Source organism: Castanea sativa, chromosome 5 (assembly GCF_040712315.1).
Source record: "Castanea sativa cultivar Marrone di Chiusa Pesio chromosome 5, ASM4071231v1".
NCBI lineage: Eukaryota > Viridiplantae > Streptophyta > Magnoliopsida > Fagales > Fagaceae > Castanea > Castanea sativa.
The window spans coordinates 20925967-20942910 of NC_134017.1; the positions used below are offsets into that span (position 1 = coordinate 20925967).

The window sequence follows — 16944 nt, forward strand, 5'->3', positions numbered from 1 at the left end:
TATAATTTATTTGTTTTTTTATCGTTCCACACACATCCTCTATTTGAAATTGTTTTGTACTGAATCAGTCCTTCACTCAAGTCATATCAAAATAATGTGATAAGCAATAGGTAAACTGGATTCTTGAGTTGGATTATTAATTTTTTTTTTTTTGGGTTTAAAATTGTAGAAAAGATAATGGATTTTGTGAGTTAAAGTAATTGAAAGATTCGTTGGTGAAAAAGTGTACTCTTAATTGCCCGTTTGGATCCCCGTTTTGCCTTGCATTTGCGTTTTTTTTTTTTTTTTTTTTTTTTTTTTTTAAAGACCAGCGCTTGGTGCACTTTTCTTGGTAAATTAACAGTGCACCAAGGCATATAAACAGTAAAAAAAAGAGTGAACAGTGTTTTTTTACACATTAAAAAATTATTTTGCTACAGTGTTTTCAGTTTTCAATTTTCAGCAATAAGTTCTATCCAAACTGACTCTAAGTCTTAACTTTGATGGGACAAGTCTTTACAAAAGCCTCTTCCTGCTTGGCGCACGATTAGCTTTGTCTGCTATCGTGCGCGTGAGTCTTCCTGGGCTGCTTTGTGAGCTCTGGCTCCGCCGTCAGCCATTCCCTTCCCTTCATGGGTCTTCTTTGCTCCTTAGTGAGCTATCATCTGCCCTGTTAGTGGGTTGTCCCTGCCCCTTGTGGGTATCAATATAATCATAACCCATTTCAAAATCTTATCGTTTCTCTGCCATCTTCTTCGTCCGTGTATCAACTCCGGCAAGCTATGATTCTCCTTGCATGGAATTGTCGTGGCCTAGCTCGAGCTGAGTCGAAAAGATCTCTCAAAGCCATTGTAAGTAAGATATGTCCTGACTTGCTATTTTTGTCTGAAGTTAAAATTAGTTCAAATAGAGTCAAATCTCTCCTTTATTCATTGGGTTTCTATAAGTTAGAATGTGTTGAACCAAGAGGTGTGAAAGGAGGCATCATTTTGGAATTTTTTTTTAAATAACATTAAATATTAAAAAATTTAGTTAGTTATCACGTTTCAAAATAATGTTGAAAACTAGCATCTCGAGTGTCTAAAACTTGAGTTCTAAGATAAAACTTGAGTTTTTAAGTTTCGATTTGTAGGTGATGGTAGCTGATGTGGAAGAAAAATCCATGTGGAACCACGTGGAACTCGATTTTTGAAGACTCGAGTTTCACCTTTCGATTTTCCTTCTTCTTCCTCAAGCGACCTAGTGTTGTTCTTCTTCGTTCTTCGACACTGCAAATCGTTCCTCTTTAGATCGGAGCTCCAGCGTTCAATCAACAAGCTTTCTTCGTTCAATCGACCAGATCGAAGCTCCGACGTTCTTCGTTCTTCCTCTGTTCTCTGTTCTTCATCAAATCGTCGACGCTGCACATTGTTCCTCTTCAGATCGGAGCTCCAGCGTTCAATCGACCGGCGTTCTTCGTTCAATCGACCAGATCAGGGCTCCAATGTCTGCGTTCTTCCTCTGTTCTCCTCTTCGGTTCTTCCTCTCTTCTCTGTTTCCTCTGTTCTTTGTTCTTCGTCGTTCGTCTGCGTCTTCAGGTACCAAAATCAAGTCTTAGAGACTCGAGATCTATCTGGCAAATACATTCCAACTCAGCCAGCGGAATTCGAGTGTTTGAAACTCGATATTTAGATTGAAATCGACCCTTTAAAGCTCGAGATGTTAGTTTCTAATATTCTCCCTCCCGCATGTCAACTTATTATTTTCTTTCCCTCGCCAATGTTTTTCTATAAATATCCTCCCATCATTTTGGGATGGAAAAGTGGTGTAGATGTGGAAATCGTGTTGTCAAATGATAATATGATAAATGGGCTTGTTTTCTCGGATCCAATAAATGAACCATGGTTATTGTCAATGATCTATGGGCCAAGTGAAAGGTTGGGGAAACAAGCCTTTTTGGAAGATCTCCAAAAGGTTGGTGAGTCTTTTGCTGGGGCATGGATGTGTATGGGAGATTTTAACAACTTGTTGGGGCCAAGTGATAAGAAAGGTGGGAAACCAATATCTTCATCTTCTACGGGAGGATTAAAAGGATTGGTAGATTCTGCGGGATTAATTGATGTAAAATTTGTAGGGGCACCTTACACCTAGTCCAACAAACGCTCAGGCCTTGCCAACATTAAAGAAAGACTTGACAGAGCTCTAGTTAATACTAGGTGGACTGAAATTTTCCCAAGGCTAAAGCACTTTCCTTCAGATTCCTCTGACCACATCCCAATTGTTCTTTTCACTGAAGGAGAAGAGGGTAGTAGACCAAAACCATTCAAATTTGAAGAAATATGGACAAGGGAGGAGGCTAGTAAACTTGTGGTGGAGAATGCTTGGAGGATTAACTACCCCGGTTCCCCAATGTTTAGATTATGCAAGAAGATCAAACAAGCTAAACTAGAGCTAAAACAATGGAATAGATCCTGCTTTGGCAATGTACAATCTAAAATCAAGGAGGCATGGAAGAAGTTAGACCAAATTCAAAGCTCAGACCCAAATCCACAAAACTTGGAAAAGGAAGCAAATTTGTGTATGGAAATCCAAGAACTGTTGAAAAGGGAGGAAATATTATGGCGTCAAAAATCCAGAATCAAATCACTTACAAGTTCTGACCTCAGTACAAGATTCTTCTATCTTAGTACAGTTATAAGACGAAGAAGAAAGTCCATTGATTTTATGAAGAAAGAAAATGGAGAGTGGATTTCAGGTTGGGAGGAGATTGGTCAATGCTTTCAAACCTTCTTTAATAACCTGTTCTCTTCTTCAACCCCACATATTCCCTATGATCTAAATAACTAAATTCCAAGGTGCATCACTCCAGAAGATAATGAAATGTTGCTAGCCATGCCTTCCATGGGAGAGATCAAAACGACAGTATTTTCAGTGGATTCTCACAAAGCACCAGGGCCTGATGGAATGTCCCCCCTTTTCTTCAAACATTACTGGCACTTGATTGGTGGCGATGTTGTGGATGCAGTTTTAAGTTTCTTCCGAGGTGATCGTATGTTGAGAGAAATAAATCATACTTTTATCACCCTAATTCCCAAGCATGAGAGGGCTGCCATGGTTAACCAATTCAGGCCGATTTCGCTCTGTAATGTGTTATATAAGATAATTTCAAAATTACTAGCAAACAAATTGAGACCGCTCCTCCACAAGATGATATCTCCCTGGCAAGCTGCCTTCATTCAAGGTAGAAAAATACAAGATAGTAGCATAATAGCCCATGAAATCATTCATGCTTTGAGAAAGAAAAAAGGTAAGGAAAAGTGGATGGCAATTAAACTTGATATGGAAAAGGCTTATGATAGACTGGAATGACCTTTTATTCTTAGCGTCTTAAGAAATTTTGGTTTCGATGAGAGATGGATAAATTGGATTTCAGAATGCATTTCAACTAACTCTTTTTCTATACTAATAAATGGCTCTCCATTTGGTTTCTTCCAACCACAAAGAGGTCTAAGACAAAGGGACCCTCTCTCCCCATTCCTTTTTATTATAGTAGCAGAAGTGCTATCCAAACTCCTACAAAAAGCTAAAGAGGCTAATAAGCTAAAAGGTATCAAGCTTGCAAAGGGCTGTCAACCAATTTCTCATCTCCAATTTGCAAACGATTTGTTCATTTTTGGGATGGCAGATGAAGAGAATATAAGGTCTATTAAAGAATGTCTATCCACTTATTCTTCCTGGTCAGGGCAAAAGATAAATACCCACAAGTCTACCATGATTTTTAGCAAAAACCTAACTAGTTGGCATTCTAAACATTCGCTTGCTGGGAGTATGGGTCTGAAAATTGAAGGGTCAAAAGGAAAATATTTGGGGCTACCAATGTTGATAGGAAAGTCAAAGAAAGGTACATTTCAAGAGGTAGTTGAAAGAGTTGAGAAGAAGTACCAAGGTTGGAAAGTTAAGATACTCTCGCAGGCTGTTAGAACCTCCCTAATCCACACAGTTACCTCAGCCATGCCATCATATGTTATGTCCTCTCTCTGTCTCCCAAAAGAAACAACAAAGAAGCTTGATGCTTTAAATAGGAATTTTTGGTGGGGTTCAAAGGAAAATGGTTCCAGCTGCTGCATCTTGAAGAATTGGGATTCTATTTGCAAACCCAAGTTCATGGGAGGTCTAGGCTTCAGAAAAAGTGAGGATTTCAACCAGGCTCTTCTAGCCAAACTAGCTTGGGAGGTCCAAAAAAATGAGGATAAGCCCTGGGTAAAAATATTTAGAAGAAAATATCTAAGAGGTGGAAGTTTTACCAATACAAGGCCTCCTAAACAAGCTTCTTGGGTTTGCAAGAGCTTATTTAGGTGTAACAAGCTCATTAAGAAAGGCATGTGCTATAAAGTGGGAGATGGAAGAAGTATTAACATATGGGATGACCCTTGGGTTCCTAAAGAACCAAATTTTAGACCAAAACTCAAGGCTGGGGTGGATCCAAGAAATTTGCTAGTAGCTGAGCTAATCAATCATGACTCAAGACAATGGGATAGGGAAATTTTTATTTATTTATTTGAGAATCAATCAGCTATGAGGATCCTCAATATCCATATTCTTGCCTCCTCAAAATGTGACACCTTATGCTGGGGACAAAGTCCATCAGGTGAGTTTACGGTAAAATCAGCATACATGTTAAAAATGCAACAAAGCAGCACCTCTCTCGGGCCAATGCATGAAGCGGATTGGAAGTTGTTGTGGAAGAGTAAAATACATGAGAGACTTAAGCTTCTTCTCTGGAGAATAGTTTGCAAATCCCTTCTGGTCCGGGAGACTCTTAGTAAAAGATTTCCAATCCCTGACATGAGTTGTCTAGTTTGTGGGGAAGAGGTTGAAACTGTCGAACACGTCTTTATACGCTGCCCCATCACAGTTCAGGCCTGGGCCAATTCTATTTGGCCCTTAAACATGGTTGTTTTCAAAGACATGAGTATCGATCAGTGGATAAAGATTATAATAAATCCAAGTGAATTGCTAAAGATTCAAGGCAAGGAAGCAAAGGAGTTTACTCTTTTTGCTGCAGTTCTCTGTGACCAAATTTGGAAGAACAGAAACCAAACAGTGTGGGGAAACCAACCTGCAGAATCAATCAAGCTCTCCGGTCAAATAAATAAGGTTTTTTCACAACACAAACAAGCTTGGCAATCAATACTTGAAGAAAAAGAGTACTCCCCCTCATGGAAGCCTCCTCCTCTTGGATGGATCAAATGTAACTTTGATGCAGCAGTGAAGCCTAATAAGGTGGTGCTGGCAGTGGTCTGTAGAGATAGCAACAAATCCATAGTAGCAGCACAGTCTCAGGAAGAATGCCCAGGTGAGCCCTTATGGGCGGAATCTAAAGCAGCTGTCTTAGTAGTTAGTTTGGCTCGTAAAGAAGGTTTCACTAGAGTAGTGCTTGAAGGAGATGCCTAATCGTTGATTAAAGCTATCAAAAACCCATCTACAACTCCTCACTAGTCCATCAATGCTATTTAGAAGATATCCGCGTGGTTTTAAAATCTTTTGTTTGTTGGAATGCCTCTTTTGTTTTTAGAAACTCTAATGTTGTAGCTCACTCCTTAGCCCAATGGGCATACTTGTGTACCTGTCCCCCCTTTTTCTGTAGTTTCTAGGTTTTTGGAAGGAGGTGTAGGCTAAGTCTCTCCCCTTCCCTTGCTGTTGTTTGTCTGTATTCCCTTTTTTTTTGGTGTTAATGAATTGCCTTATTCAACAAAAAAAAAAAAACTTTGATGAGACATGACACTAAAGTCAATTGCATGAGTAAAAATTTACAAAAATGCCATGATATCTCTGGAACTCATCACTTGAATCAAAAACAATTTAGAGGGTGTTTGGTAAAGTAGTTTGAGATGAGATTTTTGTAGTTTTTTGAAATTTGTGTGGGTGAAAAAAGTGTGTGGAAATGTGTGTAAAATTGTTTAAAATGTAAAAAATGTGAGTTTGAAATTGTGTGACAAACAGACCAATATTCTCAGTTTCCACAACTCAAACTCAGTTTTTTGAGTATTGTGAGCTATGAAAACTAACTCAAACAAAGCAACTTCGAGTGGAGTCCGCAAAATTTGGGAAATGAGTTAAAAAAAAACTTAGGGTCCATTTGGTATATGTATTTAAAAACTAAAAATTATTGTTTGAAAACATTTGTGAAAATATACATAATTGAAAAAGTACCCCCCCCCCCCCCCCTTCTTTCAGGCTAAGTGTATGATGGAAACTAGCAAAATCAAACATATGCCAAGTGTATGTTAAGAGGCATGAAGTTTGAAGTGCAATTTACTCTCAAAGTTGTCTTCAGACCAGGCTTCATCGTTCGAGAAGCTAATTTGAAGAGAAGAGAGCAGGGTTTCCTTGGGAGAAATAATATCTACAGACTACTGCTATAGTGCTACTTTATATTAAAAATACTACTTTATATTAGTAAGCGAAAAAAAGGAAAAGGAAACAACTCTCTCTCTCTCTTACTCCAAAAAGCTCTATTCTCTGTTCTCTCTCACTCTCTCAATGCATCTTAAACGATCAGCTTTTTACTTCTACTTCTTCTTGTTTAGTCTTAAGGAATTGCATGGATTGTAATTCAAATCTGATCTTCATTACAATCTACAACAAAAACTAGGATTTGCTTCAGCAACTGATATTTTATACTTTTTCTGGGAAAAAGTTTTCAGATTTATGTTGGCTAGTTTCAGATCCGAATCCATAAGACACATGGGTTTGAGTATTGGAGGAAGATTGAGAACCTTATTGGAATTAGATTGATTTGGGTGTTGAATTTTGTTATTAAAGAACTGGGTTTTCTTGGGAAAGTAGTTTGGAGTTCAGAATTGTGGGTTTCAAGTGTATGGCTTTGATTATTTTGAGTTTTTGAGAATTGGGTTTCAAGTGTATGGCTTTGATTATTTTGAGTTTTTGAGAATTGGGTTTCAAGGAATTGGGTTAAAAGAAGAAAAATTTTGTGACTTTGGAGATTTGGAGGGTGGTTTTGGGTGTCTGAGAAGAGGTTATTGTAGTCATGTTCTATGGTACAGTGGCATGTGACCCTTGGCTTATTGTTGCCCAAATTCTTTGCCTTTAATGCTTATACTATCTCTCTCTAGGAGTATTCTTGACATTTCTAGTCGGGACTCGAGTGTCTCGGATGAGCCTTGTGTATTTCTTTGATTATGCTGCTGTCACTACCTCTACCGTGACCGGTTGGTGTGTCATTGCTTCGTTTTTGCTGAGCTCTCTTGCAGGGTGAGAATTCCATTCCACTTTTTATATTTTTAATTTAATTTCTTAGATTGTTTGGTTTTAATGTATGTTGCCTAAATGTGAATCTAAGTTCTTACTGGGTCTGTCTGGTTCGGCGTTTTGGGAGCCCAAGGGCGGGTAAGAGTTTTTAAATATAATTTTTTGTTTTGCAATCCATAAAATGATGGGTTCTATACTTAAATTTATTGTTTGACTAATATTTTTTAAATACAGTTTTCAAAAACATGTATCCTATTTTCCTAATTTAGAACATGATTTTGAAAACGGCTAAATGGGTGTTTTCAAGATACATAAATTTTTTTAATGACATAGTTGTAAATAAATTGAAAACAGTGAACCCCACATATTTGTCCAAATTCTTTTATCCCTTAAATTAGGCTAAATCAGCCATTTACCACTTTTTACGGAAATTATTAGTAACATACCACAGTTTGCAAAATAATTAGGAAAATACCGCTTTTTTGAAACCTGAGTTCATGAAATTGGAGTTTGCTGTGTAAATCGAGTTTTAAACACTCGAGTTTCATAAAAAAACTTGTGTTGACGTGGATTTTTTTATTGAAAAAATGCCACATGGCTCGAGCTTGGTAAACTCGAGTTCCATGGAACACAATACTCGAATCTACGAAGCTCGAGTTCTTTGTAAATACAAAACTTGAGCTTAAATGCTCTTTTTTTTTTCTTCTATGGTACTCGAGCTTACAACAAGCTCGAGTTCCTTATGCTTTTTTTTTTGATAATCAACAAATAAACATAAACGTAAAAATAAGTAGTTTTTTTCATTTGAACGCACAAACATATGTAGAATAAGTAGTTTATTTGCTGTTCATTGCATAAATTGTTCACTGTTTTCTCATAAATGTAGAAACATATTTTATCAATGCAGAAAAACAGATTCAATTATTGTGATATTTAAACATGAAAAAACATTCAAATTTGGCTTTTAAATTTAGAAAACACAATTTCGGGAGGTGTTTAATGAGAAAACAATGAACAATATCTAAATATGGTGTGCTACAACTCGCCAAGAAAAAAAAATTGCCAAAACAACTTTCACATCATCAACCAAACATTTAGATATACATAAAAAAATGTTTCACATTCCTCTTAGAAACATTGCAAGTCAAGAACTTACATATCCAGATGTGGTAAAACATAGGTTCTTCATTATATCCGAGTGGTTCACTGTTTTCACAATACTTATCAATCGTTTGACCATATGGTAATTCGGAATAAGATTGATAAAGTAACAATATGTAGCTCAAACTTCTTTCGTTGTGCCCATGGCTAAAAATGGAGTGAGATTTTTTTAATTTTTTTTACATGTTGTTCTAATTTCTCATTGTAGCCCCTAATATTTTAACCAATTTGACCATAATGCTTCCGAGAAGTTAGAAATTGATGAGTGTGTTAAAAATGAATGAACAAGGGGTATGAGTGGCCTAAAAATTCATATTTTGAAATTAAAATCTCTATATTTTACAATGCTTCTATTTAAATAAATAAAAACATATGTTTGTGCGTTCAATTTAAAAAACTACTTAGTTTTATGTTTATGTTTATTTGTTGATTATCAAAAAAAAAAAAAAAAGCATAAGGAACTCGAGTTCCATATTACAAGGAATTCGAGCTTGGTAAGCTCGAGTGCCATAGAAGAAAAAAAAAAGAAGAGCATTTAAGCTTGGGTTTTGTATTTACAAAGAACTCGAGCTTGGTAGACTCGAGTATTGTGTTGCATGGAACTCAAGTTTACCAAACTCAAGTTCCATGTGACATTTTTTCAATAAAAAAATCCACATCAGCACAAGTTTTTTTTTATGAAACTCGAGTGTTTAAAACTCGATTTACACAGCAAACTTGAGTTTCATGAACTCGAGTTTCAAAATAGTGGTATTTCCCTACTGATTTTGCAAATAGTGGTGTGTTGCATCCTTTGTATTTAACACTACATTTCTGAATTATGAGAAATTATAAATATTTGTAGAGTTCTATGATCTATCTCCTGCCTTTTACTGTCCAACTCAAGTTTTTGTGAGTTTTGTGATGAAGTATATGATTTCGCTATGATTATTCCTCTCAACCTATCACCAAGTTGTCCTTCTCGTATTTTCCTTAAGTATTTTTTATTGTTTTTGATTTGTCTTGTAACCTCCCAGTTAAACATCCACAAGTAGGTGAAATTATTTTAGAAACATGTCTTTCAATTACTTTAACAAAGAATATGACTTCTGATAGAATAAAATGGAATAGAGAATATATGTGGCCAATCCTAATTAATCTATTGAGGATATATTGCCGACCCCAAAAATTTGGGATGAAAGCTTGCTGTTGTTGTCTTTCAATTACTTTAGTGTGCAAAAGGTTGGTTATAGGGTTGTTTCTTGTTGTCATTTAAAGTATATTGTTAAGCATTCATCTATTGCATGTAAACCAATGACAAATATATAATTTTATACATTGCACTTTTGGAGTCTTTTGGCAATATCCTCTTAATTTCCCCCCCTCCTTTTAGATGATTATACATATGATATGCCAAGTATGGTGACTATGGGTTTTCATGGTCAACTGTTTTTACCATCCCTCCTTTTCATTTCTCATTTTTACAATTAATTTTTCTTGCCCTCAAACATTTGATTTTGGCCTTTAACGTTTGAGCTTCATTCTTTTGAGTTCAACTGTTTAACTATTGATTACATACTTTTTAAATTGGTCCATTAACGTTCCTTTTGTGTATTATTAACGCAAGATGGCAATGTGATCAATTGTAATCTTATTGCCAATTTGGGCTTGTCTTGTTTAACATTGGACATCCTCAAACTTTTAGCTAATTGAGGGATCTCCTTAATGTAGTCACTCTAAGATTTGAGCATGGGTAATTTTTCTTCCTCTATATATGTGTAGTTCAAGACATCCTAATGATTTTCCATTTTGGTTGATGTGACTTGTGCTACCCTTATCAGAAAAGATGGTGGCTACTTCTGTTCTTGGCCAAAAGATGTTGGTCATTAAGCGTGTGTTTGGATAACTTGGCGTTTGCGTTTTGATGAAAAATTTCTGCGTTTTTTTTTTTTTTTTTCTTTTGCTGATGCACGATTCAGGGGGGACAGCGGTTACTGTTCATGCTACTGTGCATGAACAGGTAGCCGCATTTCTTTTCAGCACCTCTGTGGGTCCCGTATACTGTTCACGGGACCCACAAACTTCACTTTACAGAATTTTTTTTATTAAAAATGGGTCCCACGGTACTATTCACACATTTAAAAATTATTTTAGTACAGTGTTTTCAGTTTTCAGTTTTCAGCAATAAGCTCTATCTAAACGGACCCTAAGGCTGAATTTGGATACAGTGGCCAGCGTCCAGCGTCCACGATTCTGCGTTTTTTTTTTTTTTTTTTTTTTTTTTTTTCGCGTGCACGGGTCGAACAAGAACCGCATCGTTCACGCACGGTATTTTACTGGGCGGGAGACCACTTTCACTGTTCATGGGACCCACAAGCACTTTCACTTTACAGAATTTTTTTTATTAAAAATGGGTCCCACGGTACTATTCACACATTTAAAAATTATTTTGGTACAGTGTTTTCAGTTTTCAGTTTTCAGTTTTCAGCAATAAGCTCTATCCAAACGGACCCTAAGTCTATTTGAACAAAGAGTCCTTTTTTCCCTCTTTCTTCCTTATCAGTGCTAGAAGCTGTACTGGATTTCACTTTGATCTCATAATGTCTCCAAAATTTGGTGGGCATACACTATTATTGCTGGTTTCTAGTTGCATGTTTTTGTTAATAAAAATGGGTAATTCATGAGGATAAATGAAGACTATGAGGGCGTTTGGACCCACAATTTTCACTTTTCAGCAACTTTTTCATTAAAAATGGGTCCCGCGGTACTATTCACACATTTTAAAATTATTTTGCTACAGTGTTTTCAGTTTTCAGTTTTCAGCAATAAGTTCTATCCAAACGGACCCTATATGGGTCCGTTTGGATATAACTTATTTTGCTGAAACTGAAAACTGAAAACTGAAAACACTGTAGCATAATAATTTTTAAATATGTGAATGGTGCCGTGGGACCCAATTTTAATAAAAAAGTGGCTGAAAAGTGAATTGGTGGGTCCATGAACAGTATAAAGTGCACTGTTCATGGTTGAATTGGTCCACTATTGCGGTTACTATTCATGCACAGTGCATGAACAGTAGCCTCTGCATCCTGAGACGCGTGCCCAAAAAAAAAAAAAAAAAAAAAAAAAAAGAAGAAGGAAAACGCAGCAAGGAAACGCAACGTGAATAATTCGTATCCAAACGCCCTCTATACTTATATTGCCAACATAGAGAATTTATGGTCTAGCCGTCTAGGTCACTCTATCTATTGACTGTTGTTGCATGCTTTTACAGGTGGTATTCATGTGATCGTTAGACTTGTTTTTCTGCTTTGTAAAGATGCCCCATACCTTTAAACTCTATTTATGCTGGTGTTTCCAACATGTCTTTTATGCAGTTTATCATTTAGAGATCATTTTAACTTGAATTAGATAACGGAACCATATTGAAATGTAACCTTTCATATGAATGGTAAGTCTAGAGGCTATTCCTAATAATGGTTTCTAGATATGTATAACCTTTTTTTTTTGGGGGGGGGGGGAGGGGGTGGGGTTCAAACGAAGTGGCTTCTCTTGTTAATGAGCAAATGTTTCTTGTTTATGCAGAGCTCGCATTATGCTTCATTTAATTAAGAGGGCCAAAAAGTGCTTAGACTTTTCAGCCATAGTGTACATCATCCATCTCTTTATATGCATCATATATGGAGGTTGGCCTTCTTCAATAACATGGTGGGTTCTGAATGGCACTGGAGTTGCAGTGATGGCTTTGCTAGGTGAATATCTGTGCATTAGACGTGAACTGCTAGAGATTCCCATTACACAATTCCGTTCAAGTAAGAAATTTTCTTCCGCATGTTCTTTTCAAGATAAATTTTCTTCACCCCTATATGTTATATACTTATATTGCTGTAAGAGTTTTATGTTAAATCTGTACCTGTTTCATAGTTCACTATCAAACAGTAGTTATTCCCCCAAAAGAAAAAGTTCCCTTTCAAACAGTGCCGCCTGTCTGATTTTTAGTGAGGATGAATCTCTGGTCTGATATTCAACTTCACATGTTGCAATGTTATGCGTCATGCTGTTTATCAACTCTGTTGGGGATTGCACATTACAGTGTGGATTATAATAGCATTTATGCTTAAATGTTTGCATTTGCACTTGAATGGTTTTTTTTTTGGTTGGAAAGTGATGAAAGCAATGCTTTATATTGATTTTATTTATCATGCCATAATCCAAGACATTCAGTGTCCTTATATGAGCAAGGTGACGGTTAAGGTCTTTTTTTCAAGACCCACTAGGTGTGTGTGTGTAATTACCAATCAAATGGAAAAAAAATCCATAATCCAGGAGCACTGGCACTAATGCTTGTTAGACGGAATGAAACATTAAACTTCCACATCTCCCCCTGTTCTCTTGATGCTCTATCCCTTTGGTCAACCTTCTCTTTTATGGAGATTTTCAATTGTTGACCCCCTGTGGGTCGATCATAGCTTGTACTTATGATCTCAAGCAGCCATCAATTTTATTTTATTTTATTTTTATTTTTTATTGTTGAGGTGCATTGTTATATTTCTTTCCGGCACTTGTTGAATGTGTAATGGTTCACTTGCTTTATATTTTCATTATTGATTTTGATATGGTATAAGATGGTTTGATAGTGTGATATCCTTTTAAATCCCTTCATGTGCACTGAAGAAGTTGCTGGTTGATATTTGTTTGTTTATCTACTTAGGGTCTGTTTGGATACCGTTTATTGTTGAAAATTGAAAATTGAAAATACTATAGCAAAATAATTTTTAAATGTGTGAATAGTGCCGTGAGACCCAGTTTTAAAGCAACAAAATTTCTCTCCAAACTAGTTTGGAGAGAAACCTTTCAAACTTATCATATATCTTTTTTTTTTAAGTGTGAATTTTGATAATCTAACCGTTGAATTTCATGTTCTTTATATTCTTAACATGCATATCAAATTTCATTCAAATCGGATTTTATTTACTATTTGATCAATACACTTATTTTTTATACACAATTTTAGATTATAAAAACTTGAAATTTTAACATTTGTTTGATGACATAGCAATTAATTTTTGATTTTCTTGAAATTTTGCAAGCATGAATAATATAATAAGAACATGCAATCCAACAGTTAGATTTTCAAATTTCACACTCAATATAAAAATATTTGATAAGTTTGAAGGGTTTCTCACCAAACTAGTTTGGAGAGAAACTTTTTCCGTTTTAAAGTTATTTTTGCTGAAAAAATACTTGTGAGTCCTGTGAACAGTGCTTAGAACCCACTAAAAAAACAAGTGAGTTGGGAAACACGCAAAACACGCTTCCTAAACTCACACTTAGTGTGCGTTTGGGATGAGCTGAATTTTTCAGTTTATCTCAATTTTCAACTTATTTTTGCTATTATTCATGGATCCCATTGCACTTTTTAATACTATTCATAGGTTTCATTGTACTATTCAGCTTATTTTTTAACATTTTTTCTACATTTTTAGAATTTTTTTTTCAGTTTCAGCTAAATAAGTTGTTCCAAACAAACACTTAATGATATGAACTGTGAAGTTTTGGCCTTTTCTATCTGATTGAATCCGTGAGTGAGTTGTGTGCAAGTTAATCTTTGGTTATTTACCTCCCATTAGATGTTAGTCCATCCCCGTGTTATGCGTACGACTTCTATCAATCCATTGTACCTTGCAAGCCTCTAAAAATGTACAGTTTGTTATTCTCAAATACACTCTTTTTTATTTACTGGAAACTCATATATGTTACTTAAACAGGTTAATCAACCATTTTGGGAGTAAGCCCCTGTAATTAACTTAAGACAGACTTTTATTTAACCAAATTAGTTGTAAGTAGCAGTTTTCAATTAGTTCTCATGAATGAATAAGATTCCTGGAAAATTAAGTTGTTTTATGGTTTTTAATGGGGATGCTGATGGTTCACTTTTGAAAGGGGAAAAAATTGATTCACTCATGTGGTTTATGTACCTAATGATTCTAGATGGTCCCTTACACACTTAAATAAACAGGTTCGTTATTTCAAATCCACTTTCTTTGAATTAAAACAGGTTTATTGCTTTATAATGGATTTCATTTTTATTTGGGAAAAATGCCCATATACCCCCTAAACTTTCAACTACCGGCTAAAAGACCATCTCAACTTTTTTATTGACCACTTTACTCCTTAAACTATTCACAACTGTCAAATCAATACTTTAGTTAGTCACATGTTAAAACACTAACAAAATAAGCACATGTGACTCATATGACTTTTAAATACAAACTTAAAATAACCCTAACATCCAAAACACAGCGGAAAGAAGAGAAGAGAACCAGATCCGGCGGAGAGTGAGAGAATCCACACCGTTTAGAGCCACTGCAGAGCTTCTCCCTGCTGTCTCAACACCCTTGTCCCGGCAGCGCCTTGGTGGTTCCGCCACACTGTTCAATCTGGGTATGTCTTTTTTTTTTCTTTCCCTTCTTAAGTATTGCTATTTAAATCTCCTAAGAACTTTTATTTTTTTTAATCTCCATGTGCGAATTTTTATAGTAGAAATTCTTGTTTTGGTTTAATTTTTTGGTTGGGTCTCTGCAAAATTCTTGGTTTTTTATTATCTCCATGTGCCTTTCACCTTGAGTATGCCATAGAGCTATTTGATTAAATGTCTGAGAGAGATATGGCTACTGCGAAGGGGGTTTGGTTGCTTGGTTTAATCTTTGGGATTGGTGTTTCTACAAGGTTGTTTGCAAAGGCATCATCAACAATAATTTCATGTTTGACGTTGGTGAAAGAAAACAACAAATACACAAAATTTCATAAGAAAAATATGATATGTTGGTTTAGTATTAAACTGATTTTTTTTTCGTTTATATATAGGATTATATATTATAAATTAATTTCCAATAGATGGACCTTAGTATTTGATATTTTTTCACAAGTCTAACTCCTTCTATGACAGAAAAAGCTTTGTCTAGCTTAATTGCATTTTGTGTTTTTGACTCTGTTTGAATCAGAGTTCTTTGCATCAGATTTGTGTTGGTTTGGTTAAATTCTCATGATACAAACCTATAGGGAAAGTGGCCAGTGACACACCTCTTATTTATAACCTTTTAATCAATTGTGTTTAGTATATTGCCAATATATTGGTGCTGGACATATGTCCCATGTGTGATTATAGCTTATCAATTTGATGATTCTGCTAACCTAACTGGAATCAAGCGCCTCATTACTAACTTAAAACAGAGCAAGGCTTTCTGGATTCTCTAGTTTAGTTTTAAAGTTATGGCTTTTAGTTAGGTTTTTTTTTTAATTTTTATTTTATATAAATCTTAGGACTCCATAAGGTTTAGCTTCCCTACCTTAAGGGTCTTGGTGTAATGATTCCAGCCATATGGTCTACCGACTAAGCCACCATACAAAAGAAAGAAAGAAAAAGGAGCACAACAAAGCAAGTAAAGAAGATAAAGCAAATTGAGTTGGTATTTATTGCAAATTATTACCCCATCTTTGAACAATTCCCCGCTCCATTTAATTTTTCCAAAGTTTGTTTGTTTGATTAGTACTGTAAAAACTAAAACATATGATAGAATTTGAGTATCAATTCAGCATTTTGTGGGTCATGCTAAGCCACCACCGTGGAAACTAGTATCATTGATCATGTGCATAATCCATTTATAAATGGTAAACAATGATATTGATTAGCAGCAATCATGCATATGTGCATGTGCAAATTGTTACTTTTTTTTCCCCTACCATATATATATATATATATTATTTTTGTTTTCTCCAACTCTTCTATTGATGTTCTTGTCAATTTTGTATTGTAGCCATGGATGAATGTCCACAGTCACTCCCTGGAAATTCACCTTCTATGCCAAATGTACAAGCCCCTCAATCCCAATATGATTCTATTGAGGCTAATGGCCAATCCGAAATTGTTAATGTTCCAATTGATGTGGTGGATGTCGAAGATTACAATTTGAATGATTTTTCTAAATTTGATGATAATATAAATGAAGAATTTGGGAATGGAGGAATGTGGAATCAATAGAGCAATTGGAGGCAAGCGGCTTGAGGGAGTTTGGAATGGTGAAGGAGACTCAGATCATAGGGATAGTGATGAGTTAAGGAGTGCAGAAGGGTCATCTGATGATAAAGGGAATTCAAGGCCTAGGTTCCCTAAGTTTAACTAGTGCATTGGCATGGAGAATGTACAGCTAGTGAAGGATAAAAAATTCATGGCATATTGATGGAGTCAGTATACTTTTGTTTTTCAATATTGCTGGAAAAGTGTAATTATTGATTCATTGAGTGTTATTTTTTTGGCAAACAATATACTATTTGTGAACACTCATTTGATATTTCAATTCATGGCATATTGAGATCCTTTTAAGAATACTAATGGAGTCGGTATACTTTTGTTTTTCAATATTGCTGGAAAAGTGTAATTATTGATTTATTTTCTTAGAGTTATTGCATAAAGTTCAATTCATGGCAGATTGGGACACATTCATTTTTTGGTGGTGGTGTAAAGGCTGTGAATTTGAGAATTGCTAAGTAGTATATTGATGCATTTAGCAAGAT

At 35.5% G+C, this 16944-nt stretch overlaps 1 protein-coding gene across 2 annotated transcripts; it reads left to right on the top strand.

Moving 5' to 3' along the window:
* The first annotated feature begins 562 nt into the window (after positions 1 to 562).
* On the top strand, positions 563 to 16764 carry LOC142633950 (uncharacterized). 2 transcript variants are annotated; one of them, XM_075808208.1, is made up of 4 exons: positions 6503 to 7233; positions 11956 to 12182; positions 14674 to 14814; positions 16188 to 16764. In XM_075808208.1, the coding sequence occupies exons 1-4, from the start codon at positions 7136 to 7138 to the stop codon at positions 16409 to 16411; spliced, it is 690 nt and encodes a 229-aa protein (XP_075664323.1). In that variant the 5' UTR covers positions 6503 to 7135; the 3' UTR covers positions 16412 to 16764. The 2 variants fall into 2 exon arrangements, 1 of the variants encoding a protein (XP_075664323.1); XR_012844006.1 differs by lacking the exons at positions 6503 to 7233; positions 11956 to 12182 and adding an exon at positions 563 to 830.
* Positions 16765 to 16944: the final 180 nt, after the last annotated feature.